This window comes from Paroedura picta, chromosome 13 (genome assembly GCF_049243985.1).
Source record: "Paroedura picta isolate Pp20150507F chromosome 13, Ppicta_v3.0, whole genome shotgun sequence".
NCBI classification, from domain to species: domain Eukaryota; kingdom Metazoa; phylum Chordata; class Lepidosauria; order Squamata; family Gekkonidae; genus Paroedura; species Paroedura picta.
In genome coordinates this window covers 34,238,162-34,265,047 of record NC_135381.1, presented here as the reverse complement: position 1 = coordinate 34,265,047, position 26,886 = coordinate 34,238,162, and the positions used below count along the sequence as shown (strand labels likewise).

Below are 26,886 nucleotides of genomic sequence, written 5' to 3'. Positions count from 1 at the left end.
ATTCTCTATGGGTTTATCTAATGATTTCTCTTTAGTTTTGTTCCATCCCCCCCTGTCCTCCCCCAATTCCTTTTTTTAACTTAAAAAAACAAGCTAACAGTATAAAAGGGACACAAAGAAAGAAGGAGAGGCTGCATAGCAAATCATATATATCAGAAATCATTATAGACAAGCATAGAACAGAAAGAGAATATTCTCCCCAATGTTTTACAGCTATACTATAAATTTCATCATCACTACATATATTTCTTCTTTTCTACATATTGGCTACAACTTCCGATATTCCCAGTATTTTTTTTAAAGAACCTATTATTGATCTCACATTGTAAATAGGAATATTTTTGTTCAAAATCTATTTTTATTATTAGTATTCAAAACTTATTCTATTTCTGCAATATATTTGTGTTTTTGAGACAACTTTTATCCCAGTCTTCATCTAGAGGCTGACTCTGGGTTGCCCTTTTCCTCGTGCGTAATGTGTCTGTTGGCTTTCTTTGTCCCACCCATTTCCACCCCAGTTTTGGCAGACTGCATTGTGTCCTTATTATTGTTATTGTTATTATTGTTGTTATTGTTGGACTTATTGCCCACCACTCTCATTTCTGGCTCGTGGTGGGTTACAGATTTGTCCAAAATTAAAACCCCATTAAAAACCCCATTATCAAACATTCTCTTTTCTTCCTTTACCTGAAGACAATTTTTTTTACAGGCACTAAAATATTGATACGGAAAAAGGCAATCCCTATCCCATCAGATCTCAGAAGCTAAACAGGGCCTACCCTGGCAAGTATTGGGATGGGAGACCTCCAAGGATTTGGGTGGTAGTTCCTCCAAGGACCACCAGGGGTCATGACGCAGTTCCTCAAAGGACCACCAGGGGTCATGACGCAGTGGCAGGCAATGGAAAAAAACACCTCTGAACGACCCTTGCCTGGCTGCCAGACAACCCTAATATCTCCTGGCTGCACTGCACATGTCACATGATAAATAAACATCATGATACAAAAGGATCTAGAGGTTTCCTTTAACAAAATTAAAGGTGGGAATTGCTAAAAAATTAATGATGCCACTAGCATGACAGCAACCCTCCCTTGAAAATCCTGATTATTTAAGACAAGTACAGATGAAAACAAACTGACTCTACACCTGTGCAAATGCAGAGGGGAAGGCAGGCGTGCAGAAGAACAATGACCAAACCAATTCCAATACTTGTGGACTGACTGCCAAGAAAATCAGGAATCTATTGAATTGAAAAGCCTGTCGTTTGAGCTGCCTTTATTACATTTTGTGTCCTAGGAAAAAAATCCAGAAAATGTATTCTGCGACTCCGCTGCAAGCTCACTGCACTTTGATGGGAGAGCAAAATCCTGATCAGGAGGATGTGGCATGACTAGCACGTGTGACACCAACAACATACCCCCTTCCAAGCAGACATAAACGGGTTCAATAAAATCAGGGTTCAGTAGCTCCTTTAAGAGCTTTCGAGTGCAAGCAGAGTGTTAGTCTGACGAAGAGTGCTTGCACTCAAAAGCTCAAGCCTTGAATAAAGCTTTTTTGGTCCTAAAGGTGCTCCTTGACTTATTTTATTGTGCTACTTCAGACCAACCCATTTGAATAAAAGAGTTCAGTAATAATTTTTTCAATGCTTGCTTCTTTAAAAAAAGAAAACACTACATGCAAATGCACTAATGTATAGGAGTCACTTTTTAACAAAGAAAGAGGGCAACCAGCTCCAAACATGAAAGATGTGACAAGACTGAAAGATGAACAAGCACCAAGTTTGCTGATGTGCTTGGCTGTTGTACAGAAGGTTCCCAAAAGGCCAGGATAAGAGCCCCTTGTGTGGAGTTTGTGGAAATGAGCAGTGAAGATTTTTCATGGCACAGAAACATAGAGCTGGATGACCCCAAAGGGTAATCTCGTCCAACCCCCTGCACAGTCCAGGAAATTCACAGCTACCCCTTCCCCAGAATCTCCCAGTGACCTCTATCCCCTGGGAGTAGAGAAGGTGAATAACTTCACCTGAAAAATAACATCCTCCTAAGAGCCACTATTAAAGGGACGGGATATTTTCCTCCAGGACTGCTGGCAAACTTAAGGTGGGGAGTGGGGTTTGGGCCACCACTGGGCATGGCAGTGTGGTAAGACATCTGTGGTGATGCTGGTTTAAAGTTCATGCAAACCCCTGTCAGTATCACCCCTCCTCATGCCTAAAAGGCCCACCCCAACCCCAACCCTGTGCTACCAAGCCCTGGCCATTTCCCTGCCCCGGGCATCAAACACACTAGGTAGGCCACTGCTAGGATCATGGGGGGGGGGGGGGGGGAGAGAGCAGCCAGAGACCTTGCTTAATTGCACCCAGGATCTTCTGTTCAAGTTTTAAGGTACCCTGCAGCATTAATTGAACTCGACTCTTCAAAGAAACCACCTGTAAATATCTTTGCCCAGTTGCATTTTTCAAGGCATGCTCTGTAAATTAACTCAACAATATCCCCTTGAAGGGAAGGATAATACGCTCACAGGAAATCCAGGGCACTGAGGGATTAAGAGGTCTTTCCAAGGTGACAAGGGAAGTCAGGGAGCCAAACACAGAAGCAAATCTATCTTGGCTGCTGCATCGAGCTTGCAGCCTTTCACGGCTCTGGCTGGGCAGGCGTCCAGCAGAGGCTGTTGTAAATTGCAATGGGGTGGTGTCTGGGGAACAGAGAAAAGAGGTCAGAATTGCAAACCTTTGTTGTTGGAATTGGAGTCTTCCACTTCTTCAAATGGGTGCTGAGTGAGGAAGGCCTGAGCTGATTCGAGGACAGAGTAAATGTATGGGCCGCGAGATTTCACTTCTTCCATGAATGCCTATGTGTGAGAGAGAGAGAGACGGAGAGAGAGAGAGAGAGAGTGTGTCAAGGTGCTGGCCAGAGTTGCAAAAACCATCATGCCACCAAATGATGCATTGGATTTATACATGCTTCTTGCAGGCATCAACTGAGATGCCAGCACAGAGTAGGGGCGATGATGCATGATCCCAACCCTTGCAAGCATGGGAAAGTAGGATGCACCCACACTTCCTTGGAAATAAATTCCATTAGAGTTTGCTGCTGATGCTCCAACAATGTAGAAAAGCCCTGATTGGCCAGGGCGTCAGTTCAAAGGCTACCTTGTTCCCAGGTTGCAAGGCTTCCCTTAAAGTGGAAGCCCTAACTTCTCTTAGCAGAAGCTCCAGAAGCCCTAATTTCTCTCGGCAGAGATTTGCCTCTTGGATTTATTCCACCTCCTCTGCTGTCTCCAATCCTCCCCCCTCCCCATTCAAGAAAAGAAAGAGGCCCCTGCTGCGCTTGGCTCCCCCCCCCCTTCAGAGCTTCCCTAATCACGTGCAGAACACTTTCTGTTTCAAGGGAGGGGGGGATAGAGGAAGACCTGAGTTCAAATTGATCTGAATTCAGCAGGATCCACAACAGAATAAACAAAGTAAGTGCAGAATCAGCCCAGGACAGAGAAGAACCTGGAGACGACATACTCAACGGGAACTACCCGACAGAGTTGCAGGGAAAGCCCATACCGCATGTCTCTCCTTTTCCTGCTGCACCAGGACAACGTCCCCCCGGAGCGGAAGCTGAGCGGATAGCTCCTCATCTTTTTGGCTGAGCCAGTCAATGATCTCCTGCAAGGGGATCTGCAGCTTGCCACTGTGGTCTGAGAAGGCCTCCAGACGTGCCCTAAATAGGGACAGGTAAAACAAAGACAATTAACAAAGGAGAAGGAGACCATTGCTGCAAGGCTCAGATGCATCCACGAAGGGTCTACTGTGAACAGCCATGATAGCTGGGTGGAATGTCCACTTTCAGAAGCAGTGTACCTCTGAATACCAGCTGCTGGGCACAGAAGAGAGTTCATGCCCTGTTGGTGGACTTCCCAGAAACATTTGGAGATTATTATTTATCATATAATGTATGTGCAGTGTAGATTCAAGGTTTGTCTGGAAGCCAGACAATGGACATTCAGAGGTGGTCTGCTGGCTCAGTGTCATGGCTCCTAGTGTTCCTTGGAGGAACTCCATCCAAATACTAGCTACGGTTGGCCCTACTTAACTTCCACGATCTGACAGGACTGGACTTGCCTGGGTTTGGAGAGTAGGGATAGGATAGAAATCGCTATTTTTTTGTTGTATATCCCCTACATCTGGTTTCAGAGGTACGCTGCCTCTGTACATGGAGTTCTATTTCTCTGGTGTGAAGAGGACAGACTTGATGGATCAGGTCAAAGTCCTTCAAGTACAGAGACTCATCTTTCTAGCTGTGGCCAGTCAGTATGTAGTTGACAAAGAGTGGGCTTCCCTATGAAGTCTGAAAAGCAAAGATATATTGGGCTTCTCTTTTAATAACTTATGAGTAATGTCAATTGTTTGCCATTTGGGTGGTAGTCAACATGTTTTCAAAACAAGCACACTTCATGCTCTGCCCCTCATTACCCACTGCCCAGAAATTAGCTTTGTTGTTTGTTCAACAAATGTATAAACTACATGGAATTCCTAAATGTTGTCACTCTGACAGAGGGTCACAGTTGGTGGCCAAGTTCTGGATAACCTGGGTAGGCCTAAGGGGGGCAGAATGTCAGAACCCTTCCTGTTTTTTTGCCATGAATGATGTATTCTTTGATGGAGTGTTTTAGTTTCGCAATTAGCCTGTCCTTGTGGTTGCCAGGACAACCTGCTTTGTAGTAGATTTATTATGGCACTAGATGCCCCTAACATTCCTCATCCCTTCCTTGCCATCCTCAAAATTTTCCCACTTCTCACCCAGGTTAGATTCTTCACTCTCCCACATGCAGTCAGGTGGGTGACCTTGGGCTCGCCACGGCGCTGATAAAACTGTTCTGACCGAGCAGTGATATCAGGGCTCTCTCAGCCTCACCCACCTCACAGGGTGTCTGTTGTGGGGAGAGGAAAGGGAAGGCGACTGTAAGCCGCTTTGAGACTTCTTCGGGTATAGAAAAGTGGCATATAAGAAACAACTCTTCTCCCTCTCCTTCTCAGATGTTATGGCTATAAAATGTGTAGCATTGGGTGAGGTTTCCCATGGGGGGGGGCTGTGAGGGACTTATATGTTTTGTCCTGTAGCTTGAACCTTAGTTCTAACTATGCCTATGATGAGTATAGAGCCTCTTGTGGCGCAGAGTGGTAAGGCAGCCGCCTGAAAGCTTTGCCCATGAGGTTGGGAGTTCGATCCCAGCAGCCGGCTCAAGGTTGACTCAGCCTTCCATCCTTCCGAGGTCGGTAAAATGAGTACCCAGCTTGCTGCTGGGGGGTAAACGGTCATGACTGGGGAAGGCACTGGCAAACCACCCCGTATTGAGTCTGCCATGAAAACGCTAGAGGGCGTCACCCCAAGGGTCAGACATGACTCGGTGCTTGCACAGGGGATACCTTTACCTTTTACCTTTATGATGAGTATGCTTGCTTAGTCTAACAAATGAAACTTTTTCTTCCATAAAAATTTGCTTTTATTCTCGGCTCATGAAGATTCTCATAGGAAGCCCCATTGCTGTTGGGCTTTATCTGCAGGTGCAGCCAGAGTGGTGTAGTGACAGCCATGTGGTGTGGTGCTTAAGAGTGGTGGCCTCTAATCTGGAGAACCAGGTTTGATCCTCCGATCCTCTTTCACATGTAGCCAGCTGGGTGACCTTGGGCTAGTCACAGTTCTCTTAGAGCTCTCTCAATCCCACCTACCTCTCAGGATGCCTGTTGTGGGGAGAGGAAGGGGGAAGAGATTGTAAGCCTCTTTGGGACTCCAGGTAGTAAAAAGCAGGGTATAAAAACCAACTCTTCTTCTTCTTAGTGCCTCTGAACATTGCTTGCTTTGCAAACCCTATTGGGTTGTCATAGAATCATAGAATCATAGAATCATAGAACCATAGAGTTGTAAGGGGCCATACAGGCCATCTAGTCCAGCCCCCTGTTCAACCCCCTGCTCATAAGTCAGCTGTGACTTGACAGTTAACTCTGTGTGTATGAGAGAGAGACACAGAGACCTGCACATCCACAAGCTCTTTTGCAAGCAACACGGAGCCCCTGTTAGGACAGGATGAAGCCAATAGACACAGTTCTGTAGACTTATCACATTCCCCCCACACACCTGTTCCTTCAAGGAGTTCAGGTGACATTTATCAATCATCACCATTTTGTCCTTATAAAAGACCTGGATGTAAATGTTGGGGTGGAAGCCGCTGATCACTGGCATAGACAGTTTTATTTCTCCTATGTTTTTGTGAACTACAACTGAATTTGAGGGGTCTGATTGGCTGGTTTTTGGATGGTTTTTGGCTGTATTTGGATGCAGTGACACAGTTTACTAACGTAACAGGATTAACTTTTGCTTATATATTCCCACTGTCATGATGGTCAGTTCGTAGCCTGAGGAAGAGTGCTTGCCCTCGAAAGCGCACGCCTTGAATAAATCTTTGTTGGTCTTAAAGGTGCTACTGGACTCTGATTTTATTGTGCTACTTCAGACCAACATGGCTAGCCACTTGAATCTATCCTGGATAATCAGGGTGAGTGAGAGTGAGTGAGTGAGTGAGTGAGTGAGAGACAGAGAGAGAGAGACAGAGAGAGACAGAGACAGAGAGAGAGAGAGCATCCCAAGAGTTCTGATTCTAGCCTACTGCTCTAACCACTGAGTCACGCTGGTTTTCCTGCCCCTCCCCGCAAAGTGTCCACTCTATGCCAGCATAATGCATGCCCAGTCTTTTCAATTGTGTAGAATGCCAACCTCTGTTTCCACATCCTTCAGACAGGCCTCTGCGCACAAAGGAAGACGGTGTTTTTGCACGCTGTCTTACCGAAGGCTGTGCGACTTCTTCTTAATCTCATTCCAGCACAGATTCATCTCCAGAGGCATCTGAGGCCCAACGGCGCCGTTTGGAGGCTGCTGGCTCACACAGGCGGGCACAGAGCCATCTGGGGCTGTTTTAACCTAGCAGAAACACAAGAAAACAACACACAGTGTCATTCAAGGGAGGGGGAGCAGTGCCTAGCAGCTAGGAGTAAAAGGAGAGACGAGGAAGTTTGTTCCAGCGCTCTCCTCTTTTCTTAAGTGAGAGAGTGTGCCTGTGTATAGCCTGGAAGGGGGAGATGGATGAGATGCAACAGAATTTGTCCGAATGTTTTTAAATGACTTATGCTTTGCTTGAATAAAGGAAGTTCATTCAAACAGTCTTTTGACATTTCAAACTTGATTCTATTTGTGAATGTCCAAGATTCTTAATCAAAAATATTTAATTTTTAAAGGCTTTTAAATAATCCATGTATTTCATAATATTCAATACACAAGACAATGTAATACATAACATATAATGCAATATCCATGAGGTAAGAGCTGAGAATCTCTTTTTTGACTAGATTTATTTCTATTCTATAAAGTAAGGGAGGCCATATTTGTACAACACCTCCTCATGGAAATCTGTCTCAATTCCAAAACTTCCAATATGCAGATATTTCCCCCATTAATGCATTGTACCACATTTTCTGCAGCTGTTCGTCAATATCTGGTGCTTTCTCCTGCCTCCAGGCTGCAGCTATTAACATTCTGGCTGTAGTGAATACATTTCTTATTCTCTACATCTTGTTGCCTGAGATCCCTCTGGGCATAATGTTCAAAAGAGCGGGGCTAGGAGCTTTCTGTACTTCTGTATGCAGAATTTCACTAACAGGACATCTTTTTCCAAAAAAGTTTTTATCTGGGCACTACCACCAGATATGCCATGTGTCTTTTACATCTCTAGCATATATATGATTTGTTGTTCTTTTCCTTAACCTGTCTGATGGTGTCAAATACAATTGAAATATTTATTCATATTGGAATTTATATTCTGCCCGTCTTCCAAAATAATATTAATAGCATTTCCCTTAGTGCTACATTCACTGAAACACTCCTTCGTTTTTAGATGATTCGAGAATGGTTTAATCCCCCCCCCCAAAAAAAACAAACCCAGCTGCAACATTTACCTGCTGTTCTGCAGCTAGGATTTTCAACAGACACCTGGTTTTTACACATATATTGCCTAGGTACATCCAAAAATCAAACAGGATTCTGGTGTCATTTTAAAGACAAATACAATTTCCCCCCCCAACATAAACTTTCATGAGTCGAAGTTCACTTCATCAGATGCACAGGAGTGTAAATCCATTGAGCTTGATGTTAAAGGCAGAATAGGAAAAAGGGGAGTGTTGCAAAGAGAGGCTGGTTCAAAACAAGATACATTCCAAAATTTCATCAGTCCACTCAGAAGAAGAAGAGTTGGTTCTTATATGCCACTTTTCTCTACCTGAAGGAATCTCAAAGCAGCTTACATTCACCTTCCCTTTCCTCTCCCCACAACAGACACCCTGTGAGGTGGGTGAGGCTGAGAGCCTTGAGATTACTGAAGAAGAATTGGTTCTTATATGCCGCTTTTCTCTACCCGAAGGAGTCTCAAAGCAGCTTACATTCACCTTCCCTTTCCTCTCCCCACAACAGACACCCTGTGAGGTGGGTGAGGCTGAGAGCCTTGAGATTACTGAAGAAGAATTGGTTCTTATATGCCGCTTTTCTCTACCCGAAGGAGTCTCAAAGCAGCTTATAATCGCCTTCCCTTTCCTCTCCCCACAACAGACACCCTGTGAGGTGGGTGAGGCTGAGAGAGCTGTGATATTACTGCTCAGTCAGAACAGCTTTATCACACCATAGCGAGCCCAAGGTCACCCACCTGGCTGCATGTGGGGGAGCAGGGAATCAAACCCGGCTCGCCACACTCCTAACCACTAGACCAAACTGGCTCAGCCAGTGAAATGCTTCCAACTGTTATTAGTCAAAAAGTAAAATGTAGTCCAGGATGAAATGAGATAAGCAGATGCAACAGAACACAACAGAGGCACAGTTCAAATAAGGATACTTTGTGCATGGTGGGAAATATTAAGAAGAAGAGCTTTTGTGCCCTGCCTGAGAGAACTAGCCCAGGATCACTCAGCTGGCTGCAGGTGGAGGTGAGGTGGGGCATCAAACCTGGTCAGAAATTAGAAGTCTCTGTTAAGGCATGACTAACTCACAGAAGTTAATGGTAGTATAAATGTATGATGCCATAGGACTGTTGCTGCTACAGACCAGCACACCCACCCACCTGAACTTTGCCTCGGTACATAAAGGCCCCATTTATTTCAAATCAGGGTTGATTTTTCTTATTTATCTTGCTGTCCAGTCACAGTTGATTTATGGCAAATCCATGCGGTTTCAAGGTGACAGACATTCACAGGTGGTTTGGCCATTGCCTGACTCCATGTCATGCCCTTCAACTTCCTTGGTGGCCTCCCATCCAAATATTAACCAGGGCTGACCCTGCTTAGCTTCTGAGATCGGATCAGATTGGGCTAACCTGAGCTGGGACAGGTTTTAATAGGCTTTAAATTAGAACTACCAGCTCTGGGTTGGGAAACACCTGGCGATCTGGTAGGTGGACCCTGGAGAAGGGAGGGACTTCAAAGAGGTCTGATGCCACCTTCCAAAGTAGCCATTTTCATCCAGGGAACCAACCTCTATCGCCTGGAGATCAGATGAAGAAGCAGAAGATCTCCAGGTCTCACCTTGAAATTAGCAACACTAGGAGTGATGGGATGGCAATCATAAAGCACAGTTCAATCCAGTGGACAGAGTTAGAAATAAAGGAATAGAATCCTTTTAAGTGAATCAGAAGTGAGGTCAGTGCCACACCTGGCTTTATTATAAAAAGACACTAGAGGGAAGCCAAGGCTAGCCTTTTGCCAGACTGGTAACAGCTAATGTTGTTCTGTTCAGGCTCTTGTAAAACAAGGCTGTCTTCCATTCAGGCTGGGTCTTTGTTTTGACATGAATTCCCATTTTTGGCCCATTGTGTTTTACATTTACAAAGCAAGGTTGCACCGTCAGGATTGTTTTTGCAGTTAAGGCATCCCTTACCTGTAATCTCTATCCTGGCAACTGACTTTTGCTTAAGAATTGCCCTCCTGTCTTCTAGCCCAACAATTCTTGTAGGAATCCCTGAAACCATAAGGCATTTGGGGCCTGGAAATCAAAGAGTGCTCCTTTGCAGTCCTTCTAAGCAGCCATTTCTGTGCTAGAAGACCAAGAGTTGGGTTTCGTGACCCGCTTTTCACTACCCAAAGGAGTCTCAAAACAGCTTACAATCGCCTTCCCTTCCTTTCCCCACAATAAACACCCTGTGAGATATGTGAGGCTGAGACAGCTCTGAAAGAAAATGCTCTGTTAGGACGGTGACTGGCCCAAGGTCACCAGGCTGGCTGCACGGGGAGGAGTGGGGAATCAAACTCTGCTCTCCAGATTAGATGCTGCTGCTCTTAACTATTATGCCAGGCTGACTAAGAGTCTCATATAGGGTTGGGCGTTCGTGCCCGAAGCAGCCAGCACCGCAGCGTGGGGGGGGGGGGTAGCGCAGGTGCGGATTCGATCCAGCAGGTATATTTTCCCCTCAACTGCTTGTTGGCAGGAAAGGCTGACCCTGTATAATTTCTGCCCATTACTGAAGATAGGAGCACCATCAGGGGGAAAAGACAGTATGACACAACTCTAATAACCTGACACTGAAGAACACGAGGCAGAAAAGGGAAGGATGGGAAACAACCCTTAACATTTCAAAGAGAACAGGTAGATGCGTTCTATTTTGAGAGAGCAAAGAACATATAAACCAAATGACCCCAGGCGCTCTGGTGGCAGGACACCCCCTGAGCCCGAGGGAGTTTTAAAATAATAAACTCTGAAATACATTTCCTTAAAATCCAAAATAAAGATTTCCGTAAAGTAGCTGTTTCTTTTAAAAAATGTATGTAATATTTCGCCCACCCATCAACATTCTGCAAGCATTCTGAAGTTTCAGGATTTAAAAGAACTACGGAATCAGGTTTCGAAACGCACAGTTTGTACTGTGTTGTTCCTGGGGTTGAGTTCTCATGTTGATACACTGATACTTTATTTTATATTGGATGATGTATAAAACTCTGCAGACATACAAGTTTCACCTTTAAATAGAAGCAGAATGCTAAGCAAGGAGGGAAGGCGGCATGCTATGGCCTGGTCTCATCAGGTCTCAGAAGCAAGGGAGGGTCAGTACTGAAGGATTATCGGGTTGGCAGAGTGCTCAAGGCACATTATGGAGCAGAGTCTATCTGGTCTGTGCATGCTGACAGTTATTTATTTATTTATTGGATTTATATACCGCCTTTCCCGACTGGGCCCACAGCGGTTTACAAGGATAAAAGAATAAAATGCAATAAAACCCCATGGTTCCCCTTAATAATTAATATTATAGACCAGGGGTAGTCAACCTGTGGTCCTCCAGATGTTCATGAACTACAATTCCCATGAGTCCCTGCCAGAAAATGCTGGCAGGAGCTCATGGGAATTGTAGTTTATGGACATCTGGAGGACCACAGGTTGACGGAGCCCCTTGAACTTTGCAAAAATTAATATGAAGCCTTTATTGTAAGGAACTCCATTCTCAACAGGAGTAGAGTAGAGATAGGATTCCAGTCTGGTCTAGCTAGCTAGGACAGATAATGTAGGAGGCATGTCCTGCCCTCATGGTGCCAAGATGGAGGAAAACAGCATCGTGTGGAGCAGCCTTTTTCAAGCTCTTGACCATGAAGGAGCCACTGAAATCATTTTTCAGGCTTTAAGGAGCCCCGGAATCGATGTCAGCTGGCCAACACCTCCCTGCCACATCCTCAGAAGTGATATGTCATCAGAAGTGACATCTCCCCCCCATTAACAGGCAGGCTGAAGGAGGCCTGAGGGGAGGAAAGACAGCAGGTGGTTTAAGCCAGGAGGAGGCGTGCAGCTTCTGCCCCCCTCCCAGGGGCAGAGAGAACCATGAGAGAACTCACTCACATTTGGGGGAGCAATTGAAGTGGCTGCTTCCATAGTTGTGGCTGAATCCATTGAGGCAGGAGGGGAAAGGCTGCGGATCCCTCTGGGGCTCCTGTGGGCACCCGGGTCCATAGACCCCGGTTTGGGAATCCCTGGTGTGGAGAAAAGGTGCCAAACCAGAAGGAAGGGAGAGTCCCTGAGCATAGCAATCAAAGGGACAATTTCAGAGCAGTGGAAGGGAAGGATGGTCAGAGCCCTGTTGGCCTATCTATCTCTCTGATCCTCTATAGTCCCCCTCTGAAATCTGAGGTCAAAAGCAGCACAAAATTCTTCACTTCACTTCCAACAAGTACATGGATGGAAGACCACTTGCGTGAGGTCACTCTCTCTCTCTCTCTCTCTCTCTCTCTCACACACACACACACACACACACACACACACTACACAAAGCTAAACCCAAGATATCATTAATTAAACTTCAGCAAGACATGAAGGGCAGCCCTCTAATTTACAGCACCAGCATCCACATCATAACATAACATAATATGCTGTATTAAAGCCCAATCAAAAGGTCACAATCTTGCAAAATGCCAGCAGGGTAGCTGCATTGAGTCTGCTGGAGCAAAAACAAAAAGGAGTCTTGAGGCATCTGGATGACAAACACAATTATTGTGGCAGAAGCTTGTGTGGATTAGAGTCCGCTTCATCAGATGCATGCAGTGTATGCGCGTGTGGAGAGAGAGGGGGGGGGGGACGCAAGCAAAATCGATCAATAGGCAGTCAAAATGTAACAAGATGCCCACAGGTCAGACTGTGGCTTCTCTGGTCATGTTTTGAGATATCATCAGTGTCTTTATAAATTGGTCTCAGTTTTTTTATTTAAGAGGTTATTAGTCTTATTGACATCATATTTTGAAAACTGAGTTTGTTTGTTGTAACCCAACAAAGCTACATATTGCTTTTTATTGCCACCTGATCTTTAGAATATCATCTATCTATCTATCTATCTATCTATCTATCTATCTATCTATCTATCTATCTATCTATCTATCTATCCATCTATCCATCTATCCATCTATCCATCTATCCATCTATCCATCTATCCATCCATCCATCCATCCATCCATCCATCCATCCATCCATCCATCCATCCATCCATTTATCTATCCATCCATCCATCCATCCATCCATCCATCCATCCATCCATCCCATCCATCTTTACCTACTTACCTACCTACTGACCTACCTAACTACCAGATTTGTATCCTGCTGCTCACGACAATGCCGGCTTGGGACAGCTTACAGAATAAAAAGCCAATAGCCACATAAGCATAAAACTATAAAATCAACAGTCCCCTTCATCTCTCCCCTTAACAAATTTCAACTATTAAACAGCAAGCAACAAGAAGATGGTGGCCTAAACCCCAAAAATACTCCAATATCTTCCCTGCTCCTATATCCCGCCACCAACGTGGCTCAAAAGGTTAAGCTGACCATCAGAACTTTCTTGCCATGCATCTAATGCGAGGCACTTGACGTAGGGCGGGACCTTCAGATTGTAACTCCAGGCATCCACTGGCCTCAACCAAAAGCCTGGCAGAAGAGCTCCATCTTGCAGGCCCTGAGGAACGTTGATAGCTCCGTCAGGGCCCTTAACTCTTCTGGGATCTCATTCCACCTGGTTGGAGCCAGGGCTGAAAATGCATCCCTCATTTGATTGTGAAGAGCCACAGGGATTAGGGTGCCTTGTCTGAGCTGGAAAGATCCTGGAGAATTGGGGGAGGAGTCTGGGGAGGGTGGGGTTTGGGGAGGGGAAGAGCCTCAGTAAAATGTTAATGCCATAGAATCTACCTTTCAGAGCAGCTATTTTCTCCGTGGTAGCTGATCTATAGACTTCACCTGGAGGTTGGCAACCTTACAGAAGGTTTTGTTTCTGGCCCCTTATTTTATGTCTCTGCTAGGAGGAGGCAATTACTGTGTGTCCACCTGGCTACACTTCCATTTAGGTAAATACGCTTCCTAACACACCTGCACAAAAACACACCTGCATACCACTCGGTACATTAAAACTCAGCAACTCTGGCCTTTCCGTGGCTTTTGCAGTTGCTATCCACCCGTGTAATTTGCCTTCATAGCCTGGAGAGAAGATGGCTAGGAGGTGATAGGATAGCCATTTTCAAGTACTTGAAAGGCTGTCACATGGAGGATGGAGCAGAGTTGTTCTCTGTTGCTCCAGAGCAGCTTTTCTCAGCTTTTAAACCATTGAGAAACCCCTGAAATGCCCTTCAGGCTTCGAGAAACCCCAGAAGTGGCTCGATCGTGCAGAATACGGTTGGGAAGCAGAGCTCTGGACACGCCTGCCCAGGGCCCCTCCCCTTCCTGCCCCCTCCAGGCCCATCATTGGCCATTTTGGAAGGAGGGGGTTGGTCAACATGACCATATATGGTCTTATCACCTGATAAATTTTTAACAATTTTTTTAAAAATATTAAAAATTAATTAACTCCCACCCACTCAGGAAACCCTCACAGAACTGTCCAGAAACTCCTGGATTTCATGAAACCCCGGTTGAGAAAGCCTGCCCCGGAGGGACAGACCAGAACCGATGGGATGAAATTAATTTAGAAGAATTTTTGGGTAAACATCTGAAAGAAGTTCCTGACATATCAGTTCCTCAACGGAACAGACTTCCTTGAGAGGCAGTGGATTCTCCTTCCTTGGAGGTTTTTAAGCACAGGCCAGGAAACCATCTGATAGTAATGCTGATTCTATGAACTTAGGCAGATTGTGAGTGTGTGGGCAGAAGAGACTGTGTCGGTGCTTGCCTTTTGTGGCTCTTTCTTGCATGCCCAGGAAAATGCCAATAGCTACTTGGGGGCAGAAGAGCCTCTTGTGGCGCAGAGTGGTAAGGCAGCAGACATACAGTCTGAAAGCTCTGCCCATGAGACTGGGAGTTTGATCCCAGCAGCCGGCTCAAGGTTGACTCAGCCTTCCTTCCTTCCGAGGTCGGTAAAATGAGTACCCAGCTTGCTGGGGGGTAAACGGTAATGACTGGGGAAGGCCCTGGCAAACCACCCCATATTGAGTCTGCCATGAAAACGCTAGAGGGCGTCACCCCAAGGGTCAGACATGACTCAGTGCTTGCACTGGTGATACCTTTGCCTTTACTTGGGGGCAGGGGCAAATTTCCTCCAGCCAGACTGGCCAGGGATTCTGTGGGGGGGGGGGGGGTTGGGGGGGGAGAATAATCTGGACATGGAATTTTGGTCACTGTGGGTAGCTATGAGTTTCCTGCATTCTACAGGGGGTTGGACTAGATGACTCTGGAGGTCCAATTCATCCCACAGCTCCGTAAGTGTTTCCCAGCACTTATGACATAATTCTTTTTACTGCTTTCCTTTGTCCTGATTGGGGGGAGCACCATGTGAAAATAGTCGGACAGGAAAGATGCAAAGCCACTCAAGTTCAATTACAATGTAATAAATCCTTCTCAATGCAATTCGGCTGTCTCCATCAGGGGAATTTACTCAGCACTTAGTTAGACACAAAATAGCATCTCCTACCCATATGCCATATTTGGAGACTCAAGGCAAGCAGAACCAATCCTGTGTCAGGCTAACAGCTGAATAAATTCTTTGGATGAGGACAACTGAAACATGCTGGGAATGACTGAACAAATTATAATTGTACCATACAGTCCTGGCCCCTTTCCTGTTGTTAGTTTTGGAGCTCTCCCCATGCCCCCCCCACCTCTGTTTATATGCACAAATGCACACATGGATGTTCTTCCACCATCATCCAAAATTCATTCCTATTTCTGCACAGGCAAAATGTAATCCCTGGATTTTATGCAACAATGGGGTGCTCTGATCTGATTCATGCTGTGTGAATTTACTAAAATTAAAGTTACATGATGAGCAGGGAGTTTGTTCTGGAAAAAAAACATTCAAAAGGCACTTCGTTGCTTCTAGTCCTGCATTTATCCAATTTGCAAAGTGTAAAACCAGCACGGAGGTGGGTTCATCGGGAGATTAAAGTGTAGCAATGCAAAGCCAGCCTTGTTACAGGCAAGGAAATTGCCCTGTTTCAAATTCCCATGGTTTTTCTGCATTTCAGCTGTATGCACGCACTACAGCCACATTTTGGTTTTCAAAACTTCTGGCATCTCAGGCTAAGAGCCTCTGAGTTTGTGCAGAGCATGATACTCTGAATAGTTTTTTTTTTAAACCAAAAGAGCTGAAAGGCAAGTGCCGCTTTGCCTTCTGAATAGGTAGTCATGTTTTAGAATCCATTTCAAAGACAGCACTCTCTCAGACACATTTTAAAAGTATGTATGCCACAGACACCCTTTAAAAAGTCCCTTAAGAAAACTACGCCAGTCTGTACAAACACCACCACCAGTATCTACGCTGGTTGCTTTCCTGGGTTTATATTCTTCTTATAAGGAAACTGGCCAGAAAGAAATGCTGACTGATAACCAGGGCTGATTCCGCACTTACTTTGTTTATTCCGTTGTGGATCCTGCTGATTTCAGATCGATTTGAACTCGGGTCTTCCTCTATCCCCCCCTCCCCCATAGAAACAGAAAAGTGTTCTGCACGTGGTTAGAGAAGCTCAGAAGGGGGTGGGGGAGCCAAGCGCAGCAGGAGCCTCTTTCTTTTATTGAATGGCGGGGGGGAAGGGTTGGAGACAGCAGAGGAGGGGGAATAACTCCAAGAGGAATATCTCTGCTGAGAGAAGTTAGGGCTTCTGCAACCTCTGCTGAGAGAAGTTAGAGAAACATTGAACTGATGCCCTGGCCAATCAGGTCTTTTCTACCGCGTTGGAAAGGCAGCTAGTTAGTTCGGGACAAGCAGAGAGCTGCACCTTTACTCATGTCGATTTTTCAAATATTGAGGGTTATATTCCACTCCAGGATATCATGGGGGAAAGTTAGGGTCACTCCGGATCAATCCTGCTTGTTGCAGAGGGAAAATTTAAATCGCCCAAAATCAAAATGGAAATCGCATTCAGTGTAGACAGCAGGGACTGAATCGACCTGGGATTGGAATAAAAGCTCCATGGGGACTTCAGCCCAGGATTTTCAGCTCCCAGTTGGGAAATCCCTGGAGATATGGGGTAGTGCCTGGGAAGACTGGGATTTGAAAAAGCAGAGTATATTGCCATATAATGCCCTTCAAAGTTGCCATTTTCCCCTAGGGGAACCGATCTCTGTTGTCTCGAGATCAGCTATGATTATGGGATCCTTCCAGGCACCACCTAGAGAATATCAACCCTACATAACTGTCTGGCAGGCTAGCTAACCACTGCTACTTTGCACACACAACGTCCAGGTTCACAGCCATGGGACCTCTAAATATTGAATGCAGGGAGGTGTCTGATTGGACGCTGCTAGGAAGACAAGTTTCTGCACTAGATGGACTTCGATCTGATCCGGCAAGTCTGTCCTCCACGACAGAGAAGTGGGACTCCATGTACAGAGCCTGTATACCTCTGGAAGCCAGATGTAGGGGACAAACAACAAAAAATTGTGATTTCTACTCTGTCATGCCTGAGAGCTTCCAAGAGACACCTGGCTGGTTAAGGTTGATTACACAGGGATGCCAGCCACTCAATGGGGACATGGGGATCCCCTGGAACTATAGCTCACCTTCAGACGACAGAGATCCGTTCCCTTGGAGAAATCGGCTACAGACTTTATGGTCTTATACTCCAATGAGGTCCTTGTCCTCCCCATACTCCACCTCCAAATCTCCAGGAGTTTTGCAATATGGATCAGGCAACTCCTGCCAGTGGCCAGTGGGGACACAGAATGCCAAACCACACGACCTGGATTAGAACCAACAAGGCAGTTCTGTTCTTCCAGGCACCCGCAAGCACATGCAAATTGCATTTCCCACTTGTTGCAAAGCAGCACCGACACATTCGCTAAAGATCAAGCCCTCTGCAATGCTATTTGTTCCGAACACAGTTTTCCACTCTAAGTAATTAGCCATTAGTTTTCCAAACGGAAATTGCGTTTACTGCTTCCATTAGCAACTCTCAACCCCGAGGGTCTGAGGAACGGCTCAGATGAGCTTCACACGGCTCTTAATGGAAGAAGCAGCTCAAGGGCAGACTCCTCAGCAACAACAGTCTGCAGAGTTTGAGCAAAGAAGCCGGGTGATGTTTCTGGAGCGGACACACAATTTGGGGGAAATATCTCCCATCATATGTTTACTTGTAAAATGTGTCATCTCCTAGTTTGGAATTTCCTACAAAAAGGTGAGGCTAGGTACGCCATCAGAGGGACAAGTTTTAGGGGACAATGGCAGCAAGATTTGAGTCCACCACATTTGAAAGCCTGACAACGGTTTCCAAGGTATAAGCTTTCCAGAGTGAAAGCTCTCTTCAGCAGATACAAGTAGGATTGGAGATCCCTGAGCCCTTATAACCCATTCAGAAGGTGGTTGTCAGAAGAGGGACTGTATTTTCCCCAAGAGCATTTAGAATCAGGGCTTCTTTAAAGTAAAAGTTTGTATGCCAAACAGAATGTCAACTATCTGCCACATTTTTACCCCATCCTTACTCCAAGGGGCTCAAAAGTGGCACATGGGGTTCTCTCCTCCCTTTTATCCTCTCAATAGCCCTAGGCAGTATAAGAGGTTGAGGACGTGCTCCAAGGCTCCCTGCATACTCTGAAGACTGGGGGGGGGGGGGGGGGGTACTGTCGCCACCATGAGTAGGTGAATTGGTTATCTTAAGGCAGGGGTAGTCAAACTGCGGCCCTCCAGATGTCCATGGACTACAAGTCCCAGGAGCCCCTGCCAGCGTTTGCTGGCAGGGGCTCCTGGGAATTGTAGTCCATGGACATCTGGAGGGCCACAGTTTGACTACCCCTGATCTATGGTCATGTTTAACCTACTCTCCTCTCATAAATGGCCAGTGATGGGCCTGCTGGCAGGGACTCATGGGAATTGTAGTCCATGGACATCTGGAGGGCCGCAGTTTGACTACCCCTGTCTTAAGGGATTGTAAGGGGATGTTATTGTAGGCTTTTATCTGGATTGTACCCGCCACGAGCCACTGCGTGAAAAGAATAAAGAATAGAAAGAATAAATGATAATAAATAAGGCCCATCTCACTCATAGCTGAGTCAGAATTTGAACCCAAGCCTTCCTAGTCTTAGTGCAACTCAACGCCACACCAGCAATAAACTTTGCAATCTCATATTCAAATCAGGGAAATTTTCACTAGATTCTGAATGAGCACCAAGAAGTTTGATTCCTGCTGCAGAGAACACATTACAAGGCGGAAGAAACCCGGTTTGCATCCATCTCCCCGGCAGGAAAGAGGTAAGTAACTTGGGTGCCTGTTACTAGGAATTAAATTAGAGTCCAGGAGCACCTTTAAGACCATCAAAGATTTATTCAAGGCATGAGCTTTTGAGTGCAAGTAGCACTCGAAAGCTCACGCCGTGAATAAATCTATGTTGGTCTTAAAGGTACTCCTGGACTCTGATTTTATTGTGCTGCTTCAGACCAACACGGCGACCCATTTGAATCTGTTACTAGGAAGGCTGACTTCCATTTGACAGCCCCCCGGATCGGCTGGACTTCCAAAGCAAGAGAAATAAACCCAAGCAGCGAAAAGGAAACCGAGAAGGAAGAACATCATAAATCATTCACTCCACAGCTGCTGCCTCTCACCGGCCGCTCCCTCCGATGGAAGAACTGGTGCGCTTTCATGCACGGTCCTCACAACCCACAAAGTAGGTTAGCCTTGTGCTTCCAGTGGGGAATGGAGCTCAAAAGATCGTCACTCCAAGCCCTAACAGAACTGGGGCTAAGGGTTCGTTTGGGGGGTGATTGAAACAACGCCCAGCCAACAGCATGCACACCCCATTTCCACGTGTGACGGAGAGGACACATGAAACGTGCAGCCTCGCATGAGACATCCCTAACTCACCGAGAACCGCAAGACCCCGCCGCTGTTTACTGGCCAGCTGCAAAACACACCTTCCTCCTTCCTCAGCACCAGACCTTCCTGGGGAGAACCACTTCAGCGCAGGTACTCCAGCAGCAAGCTGGTTTGATTCCCCAACTCCCACTCCACCCAGAGATCAGACCCATGTGAACGGCTTTTATTTTTAGATCCATGCGTGTGCACCACCCCTCCTTTCTCCTTACCTGTGCAGGGGCGGGGGGTCACTGGCAAGGCAGGTCAGCTGCTCGAGGGGAGAGCGTGCAATCCGCCACCCTGCCCAATGCCATCAGCACCGCAGCAAATGCAAGCAGAAGGTCAGGGAAGAGCGGGTGGGAAAGGAGCTGCTCACTGCAGTCTTTGCTGACCCCCTAGGAATCTGCAGGGGGTGGCCGCAGCAGCAGCCCCGAGGGCCCTGAATTGGTGCTTTGTCCATCTGGAATTCCAGCCTCCCTCCAAAGCTGATTTGAGCCTTGGTTGAGCGGGGGCAGCCGTAAGAGGGAGGCTGAAGGTCACGGGCCCTGCACCTCCAGGAGGGAACGTGCTGGGAGGGTCAGGCTCAGCTGTGTGACACAGCCTAGCTAGGGGTGGGAAAGTAGGGATCCTGCAGCCATTGGATGCGTGAGTAGGAAGCCCCTGCCTCCATCAAATGCAAAATTAAAAAAATAAGTTGCCTTCCTGGTTCGGACTCTGCATTCAGCTACGAGCAGTGATTAGCCGCAGGTCCTTGTTGACTCAGAAATGACAGCGTCACGCATTGCATTAGGTGTCCGATAAAGGAGGCGGGACGCCCACTCCTCCAACATGAACATTGGACGGCAGCCCACAAGTTGCCCAACCAGGCCTCAGACTTAACGTATTCCGGGAAAAGGGGATGAGACTTATTATTGGATCTCTTTGCTTCTTCTTTGGAGAGATCTGGTTTTCAAGACCCTGTCAGTCCTAGGGGCATTTCACTCCTTCTAATGGAACAGTTCTCTAAATTAAGCCCCTTTCTCCGCAGTCATGATAGGGCCGACCAACATGAGCCCAACATGAGTCAGGTGACCAGATTTTAACATTGGTAAAGCGGGACGCCATTGACCGGGGGGGGGGGGGGGGGGTTCTTGATTAAAATTTGGTCTATATGGAGCAACAAAAAGTTTCATAGAACGCAAAAATAGTATTGTAATATATATTTCTTAAAATTTCAACATAAGTACAATTTGCCAGGTGCCCCCAGATGTCCCTCCAAAAGTGGGACAATCTGGTCCCCTTAGCCCAAGGTCACCCAGCTGGTTGCACGTGGGGGAGTGCAAAATTGAACCCGGCTCACCAGATTAGAAGCCCACACTCCTAACCACGACACCAAGCTGGGGCCAGTTGATCCTAGCCTAGCGAATATCAGCCTTGTTTCTGCAGTAAGGAGTACCCAAGGCAACATGGTGCAGTGAAGGAATGTGACAGCCATGATACCCTGAGGAAGGACCTGCATTTTCCAAGCTTCTGCTGAGTAGGTCTGAAATGCCAGCTCTCTCTCTCTCTCTCTGCAAGGCGCAGTTTCAAAAGTTCTCTCTGGAGACAGAGAGCCCTGGTGGCAGCAAGCATTCTTATACTAGAGACAGCTCCCAGTGAGCAGAGAGAGAAAAGGGGGACTGGGAACTGTTTAGCAAGCATGGATGCTTAATGCAATCAGGGCGGGAACCAGCGTGGGGCTGGTGGATGCTGTGCTTCACTTGGGATACCGATCAGCCTTTCTTAAATGCTGATTTTTTTTTAAATGCCACGCCAGCTTGCATTTAAAGAGCATGGTCCTAGTTTTAGAATTTGGACTTCTTGTGGGATGAGGAAAGGGAAGGCAATTGGAAGCCGCTTTGAGACCCCTTCGGGTAGAGAAAAGTGGCATAGAAGAACCAACTCTTCTACTTCTTCTACAGAAAAACTTCCATAGGGTTGCTCTGCTGCTTCCATGTGTTGCTCTGCTGTAGTCAAAATGTCAACGTACATCTCGGGACTAGGGTTGTGCGCTTTTGGTCTGGAACGGCTGCTTTGACGTCCGAAGCGCACAACCCTACTTGGGACATCAAGTCACAGCTAGCTTACGGTGGCTCCATAAGGTTTTCCATGCAAGAGATGTTCAGAAGTGATTTGCCATTGCCTGCTTCTTACAACCCCCAATATTCCTTCCCTTCCAAACACTAGGAAGAAGGAGAAGGACAAGTGTTGGTTCTTATATGCTGCTTTTCTCTACCCAAAAGAGGCTCAAAGCGGCTTACAGTCGCCTTCCCTTTCCTCTCCCCACAACAGACACCCTGTAAGGTGGGTGAGGCTGAGAGAGCCCTGATATCACTGCTCGGTCAGAACAGCTTTATCAGTGCTGTGGTGAGCCCAAGGCCACCCAGCTGGCTGCAGAATTGAACCCGGCTCCCCAGATTAGAAGTCTGCACTCCTAACCACTACACCAAACTGGCTCTAGGCAGGGCTGATTCTACTTCGTTTCTGAGATCTGATGAAATTGGACTAGCCTGGGCTGTTCAGGTCAAGGTTGGAACACCTGACTCATAGAAACTTCTGTCAAAATAAATTTGGGACACCTTAAAGGTGAACAGAATTATTACGACAGGCCCTTCTGTGAGCCAGAGACCACTTTGCCCCATGCATGAAGGATTACGAATGATTCTGGCAATTATACAGAGCTCCTTGATTTCTTATTCATTTCACTGAATCCCCACCTGGGAATGTAGAGAACTCACCTGGAAAGGAATACTGGTGAAGACCCTCAACACAACATAGCAAATACGTTCACGAGGTTTTGGTTGATTGCTTGCAGATGTTAATTATTTGTGATGCCAATGCAGAGTGGCAGCCAGAGTGTCAGACTAGGACTGGGCAGACACTCAAATCCCGCCTCTATTATGTAACACACCGGAAAAATCAATCACACTGCAATCCTAAACGGAGTCAGTGGCTTAGAAAAGTGAAACTCAACTTAGGATAAGAACAAAGATTGAGGCCAGTGAAAGTTTTAAGACCAACAAAGCTGCTTTTGCCGAGAGTCTACCAAAGAAGTCCAGGGTCACTACGAAGATACAGATAATGGCAAGGCACCTCTGAACATCTCTTGGCTTGAAAACGCATTAAAGGAAAAGGTAAAGGTATCCCCTGTGTAAGCACCGAGTCATGTCTGACCTTTGGGGTGACGCCCTCTAGCGTTTTCATGGCAGACTCAACACGGGGTGATTTGCCATTGCCTTCCCCAGTCGTTGCCGTTTACCCCCCAGCAAGCTGGGTACTCATTTTACTGACCTCGGAAGGATGGAAGGCTGAGTCAACCTTGAGCCGGCTGCTGGGATCGAACTCCCAGCCTCATGGGCAGAGCTTTCAGACTGCATGTCTGTTGCCTTACCACTCTGCGCCACAAGAGGCTCTCAAAACCCATTGATGCCATAAATTGGCGAAGATTCAATGGCATTTCATACCATCTTGTGTCACTCGCTCTCTTTCAGCCTAGCCTACCCCACAGGGCTGTTGTCAGGATAAAATGAGAGGGGGCAGAGGTGATGGGACCTGCTCGAAATGCCCATTAGGAGAAATTGAACAAAATAACAAATTGTGCCCATCATTTGAAGAACAGCTGTCTTTTATACCCCACTTTTCACTACCAGAAAGAGTCTCAAAGTGGCTTACAATCGCCTTCCCTTCCTCTCCCCACAACAGACCCCCTTGTGAGGTAAGTGGGGCTGAAAGAGCTCTGAGAGAACTTTAACTGACTCATGAGTACCCAGCTAGTTGTCTGCGGAGGAGGAGCAGGGAATCAAACCCAGCTCTCCAGATTAGAAGCCACTCTTAACCACTAGATCTTTGTTGGTGCAAGATGAGCATCCCAAGAGAGCAGTGCCTTTTCAGTTCCTGTCCAAATATTATGAGATCCTTTCCCCCAGACAGGTTAATCTAGCTCCATTGTGCTTCCTGACAATCAAGAACGGCAAGATCATTTCTGCTTTGAAAGCACCTAAAAACACCTTTTAATAGGTGCCTGTCCTTTTAAAATAATTCCTCTGCCCTGTGGATTTCACAGGCTGGTTTCTGCTGCTGCTTGACTTGATCAACTGATTTGTCCACTGTCTGTTCTGTGGTTACTTAAAGTAGTAGGGTGACCTTTTAAACTATTGATTTGAGTTATGCCATAGTTCTCTTTGAGATCTGACAGCAGTGCACTAAATTGCTAAATGAATTGACAGAAAAGAAAATTATACCGTTTTACACAAGCTTTCTTGCCTGGTTACCTGGGAGTGATTCTTATTCCTCCTAGGTGACCAAGTGAGCGGCCATTTTGGAAGCCTACTTGAATGACTATTGTCCAGACTCTGCATTCACTCAAACAAAGCAAAGCACAACAACGTGGGAACACCAGGGCTCTTACCTGAGACTGTGAGTGGGAGGTGCTGTTGCGACGTGGTTGACCTGAGGTATGCCACTCATGACATCTCGGGAGGGTGAAAGAGCATCCCTGCATGACCATTGGCTGCATTAGAACAGATGCTCATGAGGTCAGATGCTCTTTTCAACACTGGAAACTGGAAAAAGAAAGGGCAGAAGACGCGACTTGATCAGTCCTCAGGATCAAATTTGTCTAAGCCTTTCTTGAGCTTGGCCACTGGACTCACTCTAGCTATCCCGGCTGCTGAAAGTTGCTTTGGAGTAATACAGGGACGAAATCCAAGGGCCATTCCGCACCCATTTAAAAAAGTGAAATCCTTACAATTTTTAAACACCATTTTTTTGGGGTGTTTTGCATGAAGTCGTGAACATCCAACGTTACATCTGCAAACTAGCTCCTACATCCTCCATTTTATAGTGCTTGCAGGGAAATCCACAAAACTGGATTACCCCTGCAAAGTAGTGCCAGCAGGATGAGAGCAGCCAGCAAGACACTCGCACAAGAAACAGTGCCTGAAGTAGCGAGATTTCCAGCTCCAATGCCCACCCTCGAGCCTGCCTCCCTCTCTTTTAATCCGCAATGGGGTTTTCTGTAAAAAAAAAAAATGCCTGGAGCAACAAATAGACACACAATCGCCCAGGCAGAGCAAAAAAAAAAACTGTTCCCCACCAGTTTGCCCTGTTCCCCACCCACCCAAAAAAAAAAAATCGCTCCTCCAAAATTTTTTAAAAGCATAAAGGCTCCAGATTTCAAGAGGGATTACAGTGAAAGGAGCCCAATGCATTCATTAATTAACTCATATGCATTTAAACGAATAGGTTAAAAAAAATAGTGGGCATCGCGGTCCCTTTAAAAGAGTGAGGAAGGTGATAGGCCGCCTGTCTTGATTGACAGGCGGAAGAGAGGAGCGTGTCTAGCGCATTCCCCTCGTCCGCCATTTCAAGGAGGCGTGCAAAATGCCAGGAAGCGCTAGACGGCAGCAGAGGGGCCAGCAGGTCGGGAATTCCAGGAGGCGCGTTTTTATTTAGCATCTCACCGTTGCGCTTTCTTTTTCCTGTGCAGTATGGCCCTGAGAATATCTATCATTCCCTTCATGCTTCAAGTGGGAAAAGAGGTCATAACAACAGGGGGTTCCACCTCTGGGACCTCCACATTTAAGAAACACTTAAGCTGGTTTGGGCAGTTTCCCCTATTTGCACAATTTTGTATGGCTATTGTGGTATAGCGTACAATATAGCATGGAGACAAGAGTAAAAGTCCCTTAAAAATCCCTTAGAATTTACAGTTTGCTTGGATGGAAACAACTTATGGGAGGGAAGGGTAGAATGTATAAGAACAACACATACAGGTAGTACAAGCAGAACAAAATTAGAGTCCAATAGCACCTTTAAGACCAACAAAGATTTATTCAAGGAGGGAGCTTAAACAGAGTCCAATAGCACCTTTAAGACCAACAAAGATTTATTCAAGGAGAAAGCTTAAATAGAGTCCAATAGCACCTTTAAGACCAACAAAGATTTATTCAAGGAGGGAGCTTAAACAGAGTCCAATAGCACCTTTAAGACCAACAAAGATTTATTCAAGGAGAAAGCTTAAATAGGGTCCAATAGCACCTTTAAGACCAACAAAGATTTATTCAAGGACAAAGCTTAAATAGAGTCCAATAGCACCTTTAAGACCAACAAAGAATAAATCTTTGTTGGTCTTAAAGGTGCTATTGGTTTTTAATGCTAAGTCATGCTCTCAGCTCCTCTATGGAATCCCTTTATGGATGAGTGTTTTCAACAAAGCAGTTGAAAGCATTCAATCTTCCTTTTTTGCAAAGCATTTTGGGCATCCCTAATTGTGTGCCTTAAGCTGCTCTCTCTTTGGAAACAAACCTAAGACTGTTGGAGACCAGGGCTTGGCTGCTTCCTATGAAGTTGTGGATGCGTTTAGTCTTTAATTCTGAATCCGCCAGTTTTACTTCTCGAACGCTCTCAGAACGACAGACTTCCAGCTGGTTTAACTACATTGAGTGAAAAATCCAAATGCTTGGCATCTCTTTGGTCTCACTGGCCTTAGCCCCTGCAACATTCAATATATAAAACTATAAACCGCAGAATATTAGATTTTGAATTTCAAACGCTGAATGAAGCAGCTAGAAAAGCGTGCTCTCCACCATCTGATAAATGAGCATTCTATTTCTATCACCTTGTTATTCCCCAACAACCCAGGGCTTTTATGCTAGCCAGGTTTTATGCTAGCCAGGTTTAATATCCTCCCATCAGCAGGTATGACGGGGAGATTTCAGAAGATTTCTTACATACGGAGAGACTGCCCATGGAAACAAGGTTCTATAGAAACCATACAGCATGTCCTTTTTACTGCCCCATATACAATACCATTCGGGCTAAAGCTCTAGACCAGTGGTCCGCAACCTTTTGCAGGCCGCGGACCGCTGCAGCGGGGTGTGGGGAGAGGGCGACCCGGGGCCCAGCGCACGCGCAGCAACCCCGGCACAAACGCGCATGTGCGGACTTGCCGCGTGTGCGTGTTGGCGTCCGGCGGGGGCGCAAACGCACATGCGCAGCAGCGCCGCGCATGTGCAGACTTGCCACGCTGGTGCGTTTGCGCCCCTCTG

General features: G+C 46.3%; 1 protein-coding gene across 4 annotated transcripts in view; it reads right to left on the bottom strand.

Moving 5' to 3' along the window:
- Positions 1–26,886, bottom strand: part of DRP2 (dystrophin related protein 2) — a 68,872-nt gene that overhangs the window by 27,485 nt on the left and 14,501 nt on the right. Inside the window, exons 2-5 of one of the 4 annotated variants that reach the window (XM_077307957.1) lie at positions 24,246–24,399; positions 6,832–6,965; positions 3,554–3,710; positions 2,730–2,850 (exon numbers count right to left, since the gene is read on the bottom strand). In XM_077307957.1, coding sequence (XP_077164072.1) covers positions 2,730–2,850; positions 3,554–3,710; positions 6,832–6,965; positions 24,246–24,353 — 520 coding nt within the window. In that variant the 5' untranslated portion in view covers positions 24,354–24,399. Of the gene's footprint in view, positions 1–2,729; positions 2,851–3,553; positions 3,711–6,761; positions 6,966–20,049; positions 20,519–24,245; positions 24,400–26,886 lie in introns of those variants that run through there. The other 3 variants (XM_077307958.1, XM_077307960.1, XM_077307959.1) reach the window with 3 other exon arrangements.